The sequence below is a fragment of the Microtus oregoni genome, unplaced genomic scaffold, assembly GCF_018167655.1.
Source record: "Microtus oregoni isolate MIOR12 unplaced genomic scaffold, Mior012 000036F_ref0000092, whole genome shotgun sequence".
Classification (NCBI taxonomy): Eukaryota; Metazoa; Chordata; class Mammalia; order Rodentia; family Cricetidae; genus Microtus; species Microtus oregoni.
Genome location: NW_024543095.1, coordinates 52,869 through 60,634, shown reverse-complemented (window position 1 = coordinate 60,634; position 7,766 = coordinate 52,869). Strand labels below are relative to the sequence as shown.

General features: G+C 51.0%; 1 protein-coding gene and 1 pseudogene across 1 annotated transcript; both read right to left on the bottom strand.

Moving 5' to 3' along the window:
* Positions 1–227: 227 nt before the first annotated feature.
* Positions 228–575, bottom strand: LOC121432862 (40S ribosomal protein S23-like). The gene has a single exon (XM_041631024.1). The coding sequence runs from the start codon at positions 573–575 to the stop codon at positions 228–230; it is 348 nt and encodes a 115-aa protein (XP_041486958.1).
* Positions 576–4,754: 4,179 nt separating this feature from the next.
* On the bottom strand, positions 4,755–7,186 carry LOC121432948 (annotated as a pseudogene).
* Positions 7,187–7,766: the final 580 nt, after the last annotated feature.

The following is a 7,766-nucleotide window of genomic DNA, read 5'->3' as shown; positions in this document are numbered from 1 at the left end:
GATGACAGATGCAATATTTGAATCCATGTATGTTTGATTCCACAAGCTATAACTCTGTCTTTATGCTGTTGTGGCATATGTATTAATGACTTAATTCAGCCATATACTTTTTTTTTCAGAATAGGAAAATTTATTACTGTGCTTCCACTGTCAAAATTTAGGATCTTGGTCTTTCCTTCTTGCCTTTGTACAGGGCCAAAAGGGACATGTTGGCTACTTTAACAACCTTAAAGTAGACTCCAAGGAATATCACCTACAGCATGACCCTTTCTACCAAATCCAGCAACCAGAACTTCATCGTTTTCCTCAATGAAGTTCAAGCAACCATCATTGGGGACGAAAGCTGTGATCTTCTTGGTGTTCTTGATGAGCTGCACCCTGACACACTTCCAGATAGCAGAATTTGGCTGCTTGGCTTCAACTCCTACTTTTTCCAGCACGATTCTCTTGGCATGAGAGGCACCTCCAAAAGGATTGGCCTTCAGGGCTGTGCCCAAGTGGGCTTTCATGTACTGTTTTTCATGCCACTTCTGGTCCCAGTGGGCTGCGGAGCTTCCTGGCAGTACGGAGACCATGACACTTGCTCATCTTGCCGATGCCACAGGCCCGAGAGAAAGAGCTCTGCCATATACTTTTATTTACTGTTGCCATTATTATTATTATTATTATTATTATTATTATTATTATTATTATTATTGAGACAGGGTCTCTCTATGTAGTCCTCTATCTCGTTTTGCAGACACCATGCCTGGCTATTCTTTTTTTTTAATTAATTAATTTTATTTATTTTGCATCCTGATTGCACTTTTCCCTCCTCACTATCCTTCCATTCACCTCCCCCCACACACACACACAATCCACTCCTCTTCTATTTCTATTCAGAGACGGGCGGGCCTCCCATGGGCGGCAACAAAGCACGGCATATCTTGTTGAGGTAGGACTACACCCTACTTCTCCAGGAAACTCTAAAAGTCACACATTATTCTTATGTTTTAAAAGGAGGTCTTGGCTCTGTAGTCAGGCTGGCTTTGTGCACACAGCAAGCCTCCCAAATTCTGCGATTACAGGCAGGCAGCACCATGATCAGGTAACAGATTTCTTTTTGTAGTACTCGGGACGCATGCAGAGGCTCACGCATGCCAAGCACATGCTCTAGTACTCAGCAACATCCTCTGCAAGTAGCATATTCTTTTTATATGTTGGGGGCCAATGTGCCTGTTTGGGTGTGCATGAAGAGGCCAGAGGTCAACATCAAGGGTCTTCCTCAATTGCTCTTCACTTTGTTCTTTTGAGACAGGGTCTCTCCTCTCACTGAACCTGGGGCTCATGAATCTGGCCAGCGAGCTCTAGGGACCCCCTTGTCTCTGCCTCCCCAGCACTGCAATTACAGGTGTGCCTAGCTTTCAAGTGGATGCCGGAGAGCTCGTGCTGATGAAGAGCCGTCTCCCCCACAGCCAGCCTTATTTGTGTTGTTAGCCTGTCCTCTCCATTTCCATGTCCTTCCCTGTGGTCTATCATTCTTCATACAGCTGTCCAATTCATAATGCCCTTTCCATTTGTCCCTTACACCTCCACGACACAAGGCAGCAACAGGAGGTCCAGGAAGAGTCCCGGTGAGGCCCCAGTGTTGGTAGTGTAGCCGAGACCAATGATTCTCTGCGATGAACATGTAAAGATGTATGGACAAAGGAGTATACCGTGTGACTCTCTGTGCCAGACTGCAGCTTCCCTGACGAGATTTCCCCTTTCGTCCTTTTTTCTGTTTTTCCTTTTTTATCTTAAATTTTATTTGTGTGTGGGGGGGGGTTGCAGGGGCAGAGGCTGGATGCAAGGGAACGGGAAATGGGTGAGATCGGGATGCATGATGTGAAAGACACAAAGAATAAATAAAAAAAAAAGAAAGTTAAAAGAATTTCTCCTTACATTTTATTGATTGTGAGTGGTGGGACGGTGCCTGTGTGGCGGTCAGAGAACAACTTGCATGAATTGACTCATTCCTTCCCGTGTGTGGGTCTCAGGGCTCACTCAGGGAGTCAGGCTTAGTGGTAAGTGCCTTTATCCACTGAACCATCTCACTGGCCCAATTTTTGTTTTCTTTTTTCAAGATAGTCTCATGCAGCCCAGGCTGGCCTTGAATTGTCTATACAGCCAAGAATGCACTCCTGACCCTCTTGTCTTCACTTCCCAATTGCTAGGATTTTCGGCCTTTGGCGCCACCGAACCATGTTTATAGTGTGTGTGTGTGTGTGTGTGTGTGTGTGTGTGTGTGGTGTGTGTGTGTATATGTTGAACTTTACTTAACTCTCTCCTAAGGTTCTTGGAGTTGCTCTAACTACGGCTTTTCTTTCCCAAATGACGAAGTTAATGACAGAAAGGCCACGTATGATGAGGGTTAAAGCCAGAGATACCTTTTGGTCAAATCAGTGCTAAACCTGAACTCCGATCCCTTCACTCCCAAACCTATCCTTCATGTTTTTGGGCTCCTCTCCTAGAGCCCAGCCGCTTCTGAATCTGAGACACACTTTCACAATTCAAATGAAGCATCAGCCTTGCGCTTATTTCATCCTGTGTAGATTTATGCTCGTTGTCTAGATATGCGCCTCTCCCTCACAGCCTGTGACGTAACTCGACCCCTAGAGCCTAAGCTTGGGGCCTGGCACTCAAATGCTGTATGCGGTGCCATCAAAGTTTGCGGTCTTTAGCAATTCACGTCGCCTACTGAAAGATATTTCACAATCTTCTGCACACAGCAGGCGCTCAACATTATAAACTTCTGTTACCCCACTTTTTTTCTTTTGGAACTCCCGGTGGCCGGGGAATGGGAGTCACGCGATTCCTCACCTGAGGGCTCAGCAGGGTCCTCAGGTGCTTCAACTGCGTGACGCCCAGGTCTCGGATGGTCGTTGACCAAGACAACTCCCGCGGTTACCTGGACAACCCGCCAAGCAGCAAAGGCGCCAGCCACTGACGCACAGGCAACGTGAGTGCGACATACGTCATAAGGTCACGTAGTGGGTTCGCGACCGTGCAAACCGGATGTGCGCAAGCGCAGTGAATCCTAGGGCGGGCACGTAAGAGGAGGTCGTCGAAGTCTGTCCTCGACCAATCCTGTACTTGCATGCAAACTCAACGCAAAGCCCCATCCGCAAGTCTTCGTCTGTCCCCACCCTCCCCAACCCCGCCCCTAGATCCTGTATCACTTTAACCCCAGCTTTTCTCCTTGCTGTAACCTGCCAAGTGTGCTTTAGTTGCTTTAACTCTGGAGAAGCACAAGGCAGGTGCTACGAGAGCGAAAGCCAGTTCGCAGAACTGCAGCCTCCGCTTTCCTCGCCAAAAGTTCTGTGACTCGCGCGAGGCCACTCAATACTGATAGGGACCAGTGAATGCTCAAGGATATACCTGTTTGAAGTGGGCAGAGGTACAGTCCCATTTTACACAACAGGAGGGGGTCACACGCCAAAGTTGAAATGGCTAATAAACGGTGGAACCGGGATTCAACCCAGAGCTGATAACCTTTTAATTCCCGTGAGACGATTCAAGTCTTCTCAACTCGTTGTCTCTTTGTTCAGCTTCTCTAACCTCTAACACGGTCTCAGGAAATGATCGGGGTTTGGTAGCACTGGCTAGGGAAAGGCAAGGCACCCTGTTTGGTCATTGGGTAAACGGTGAGTTCAAGGCTGCTTGCCGAAATCCAGATGTCTTTATGGGTCAGTGCAGCGGACAGAGCTGGGCTGGCCTCCTAGCTTAGAGCTGTGTGACACCTGGGGCTGGGGATTGACTAAGAAAAGATACTATTGTCTTTATTTTGTTTGATTGGAATGCTCTCAAGAATTTTTGTTATCAGATAGATTGACTGAAATTCAGAAAAGAAGGCCTTCTCTCTCTAAACGGTCCCAGGTTGGCAAGACTTATACCACCCAAAAAGCATAGCATATGATCTCCAGACCGAAGCTGGGTCCCAAAACCTTGCATGCACAGCGGTTGCCAATGGCAACGAATATTTCTCTCCCCACCACTACCTCCCTCTTGAAAAATTAAGAACGAGTAGAGGGCAGTTCCTATTTTTCACAGATAACACAAATAGGTCCCAGAACCCAGATTATAATTTTTTTCTATAGGGGCACCCAAACCCCTCTGTTTTATTTCTAGAATGCTCTGGATATGGTACAGAGTATAAATGTAAATGCCTTTGTGGATTACAATTATTAACGTTAAACAAACAGAGACATAGATGAAAGAGAAAACGGAGAGGAGGCACTGGTATGCACAGGGTGAGGATACATGGCACCAAGGGACACATCCGTGATAGCTGCTCTTTGGCTAGCCCCCCATGACCCTGCTCAGTCCTTCTGACCATTTTCCCAGAGGGAATGGTGGAGTTGAAAGAATGGGGAGGGGGTCGGTTATGTAACCCAGTGGTAGAGCATTTGCCTGGTATGCACAAGGTCCTGGACAAAGATAAAAGAAAGAAAATCTACTGGCCCTTTTATGGTGACATGGCCTGGTTTCCATTGGTGCAAAAACTTCTGTGTCTTCTCATTGCACCCCTCCCCCACATTTCAACAAAGCCAAAAAAAGGAGGCTTCTAGCTTCTGTACCCTTTCCTTGTCTTTTCTCCACCCGTCTTAGACGAAAACATGGACACAAACATCCTATAATGGGTCTGTTCCTTTAAGTTGGTGGTGGCGTGAGGGGCCCTTGGAGAGCTGAGAAGGTGTAGAGATGTCTTCAGCATACCATACAGTCACTTCTGGTTTGTCCAAGAACCTTTATTGGAAAAATGTCCCAGGGGTGAGATCACCAGCAGCGAGAGGGACTGCCAGGTGAGGGGGGAGCACCTGAGGCTCCGTGGAAGACATTGGAGTAGTGCAGTGTGGCATCTGCCTCGAGGCCCAGATGCTTGCTTCCTCTTCCTCCGTGGAAGAGGGCAATACAGACAGAAACAGCCCTCTCTGAGGCCCAGAGGCAAGCTGTAGGGGCAGCTAGTGGATGCCAATGGTCCTGATGCAGGTGAGATGGGGCCCCATTTGGGACCTAGTGGGATAGGGTCGAATAAATGACTCACCTGGACCTGGGAGATAGGAGATGTTCCATTTGATATCCACTCCCAGGTCCAGGGGTACAGATTCTAACAGACCTACCTTTTGGCCCTGCTCACAGTGGAAAGAGGATGGGTACCAGCCTGGGATTCTGGGAGTGCACAGCCTTGTGGGAGTCTCAGAGAGATCACCAACTTAGGCTTCCCTGACCCCACCCCCCATTATCAGTGCATCTCTCTTCTGGTTCTGGTTCTTCAGTCACTCAGTTCACTCAAACGTCGATGGTGTTGATAGAAGGAGACTTTTTCTATGAGAGAAGATTACCCAAATCTCAAATTTCAGACAGGTAAAGGTGCTGCTCCCGCCTTCTGGACTCCTTCATCCCAGACATCCCATTCCCGCCCCACCCCCCTTTGCTGCCTGTTCTGCTTTTCACTGAATACTCCTGGGCACCCAGATCACCCTTCTCACACTCACTGGTCCCCACGTCACCTGTCTTGTCCCCACTGGCCTTCCCTGAGGACTCTGTTCAGGACCCTTCCCCTTCTCCTTGGGGTTGTTGTTGGAGTCGTTGTCCTTGATGATGTCATACTGACGGCAGAATAGCCCGATCACAGCTGAAACACAACAATACCATCTGAGCCTTGATCTTGACCTCTCATTCACAGCCTTGAGGCTGTAACAGCCTCACGACTTCTAGAAAATCCTGGAATTCCTGGGGCCCATACAACCGTCATCCCTGGCCATGCAATAGCCTTCTCTCTTTCTCCCCAAACTTGTCCTGATTACCTCCCTCCACCAGCCATCCCCCCCCCCACACACACTCCTTTTCTCTCCTTTTTCTCCTGACGGGTAACCTTCACCACTTCCCACTATCATGGACCCAAGTCCCTGGCTCCCCATCCGGTACTCACCAGCCCACATGAGCAACACCACCACGATGATGACCACTTCCCCGGTCCTGATCTGCACGGTGTAGTCACTGTCTTCAGCCAGGGCCCAAAGAGCACAGGCCCTAGTGGTGGTGTTCACCTTCCTGATTACACGCTGCCCAGAGGGCCTTTCTGTCGCTGCAAGAAGATGTAGAGAAAGGAGAACAACCTAGGCCCGGTCCCTGACCATGAGGCTTAACTCAGGATTCTGTAACATCCAAACACTCCAAAGGAGTAATGTGCAGGGGTGTTCAGAGACCCAAGGGCACAGGTTGGGGAAACAGGGTGATTCGTACTTGCTGGGAAATGGAGTAGCCAATGACGATGTTGCCTTCTGGGACGTCCCAGGACACAGTGGCCGAGTTGGCTCTGAGATGAGTGACCGTCACATTCACAGGAGAGGGAGGTCGGTCTGGGGGTGCCAGGGTGTTAACAGGTTAAGAAGTTTCACTTCCACACTAGCTCTGAAGGACCCCCACTGCGGGCGTCCTCTTCACTCACCTGCTCGCACAAAGCCCAGGTCACAGCTGACCAGCAGGAGGACCTTGGGACTCAGATATGGGGAAAGAGGCATCAAAGAAGCCATGGTTTCCACCGAGTTCGCCGAGGGGCCCGGAGGCATCCGCTTAACATCCAGGGGGGGATCCTGGAAGAGGCAGGAGTTGTGGGGGTCAGGAGCTGTCCAGAACGCAAGCGGGATGCAGCAGCTCTCCCAGGCTTCCTATGGCCCATAGCCCATTTTCCCCGCTCCTTTCCCTCCTCCGCATAACCCTGGTGCCCACCCCAGCCCCCACCCGCGCAGTCGGATCAGCCCACACTCACCTGCCGGGTCCTCGTGGTCGGTCAGGCCTCGGGGGGGTTGTTCGGTGCCCAGCGGCCCATCGCCGGACTGGCGCAGGCCCTACACCATCCCGACGCGGGCCCGCCTAGGCGGGCAGCGCCAGCCGAGCTGCGGGCTGAGAGGGCAGAGGCGGAGTGGCCGCGGGCCGCGAGTCTGCGGGGCCCCCAGCGTTCCCGAGGGCCACGCATAGTCTGTCTCGGAGCAGGGGGCGTTGCCGGCGAGGCCTGGCAGCTGGCCTGTGTCCCCGGTGCAGAGGACAGTGCGGCGGCCGAGGCTGGTCCCCTGCAGCGGGATGTGACCGTCCGGGCCAGCCAGCCGCCTCCTTCTGCAAAGCTGGCGACGCGCGCTCCGCTGGAGCCCGGCTGGAACGTGCGGGCCCGCCCCGCCCGCCCCGCCCCGCCCCGCCCCGCTAGGGTTCCCGTCGCCATCATCCTACCCCCCCGCCCTCCATTACCTACCCCGCCAGCCTTGTTCTCTCGGGGCTCCTCCCATAACCCTCCCAATGGCGGCCTGCTGGGCCCCTATTCCTTCATCCTTTCTGCTCTAGTAGATGAACTGACTGGGGTACCCGGACAGGTGCAGATGCGAGGGTCTAGTGCACCTGAAAAATCCCCTCCTTCCCGGCATGAAATTAGCCAAGTTGAGAGGACGCATTCCATCTCCGAAAGCAGGAGGGGGCTGAGAGGAGAGGAGACAGACTGGTGAAGATGATAATTGTTTTAACAATCTCTTGGAGACTGCGTCAGCCTTTAAGTCTCTTTCCCATTCATGATCTGATTGGATTCCATTCGCTTTCTCATTCATTCTTTCATTTTTTTTCAGCAAATATTTACTGAGCATCTTCAGTGTGCCTTCCTTTAGAAGAGCTGGAGATGACTTTAAAAAATGCTGGGCATAGAGGAACAATTAAAAAACAGACCCCTCTGTCTCTGTTTCTCTCCCTCTCTCGTGTGT

Bases quoted from the DNA above. Each gene is read 5' to 3' on its own strand.
- LOC121432862 (XM_041631024.1), bottom strand. From the start codon at position 575: ATGGTCTCCGTACTGCCAGGAAGCTCCGCAGCCCACTGGGACCAGAAG.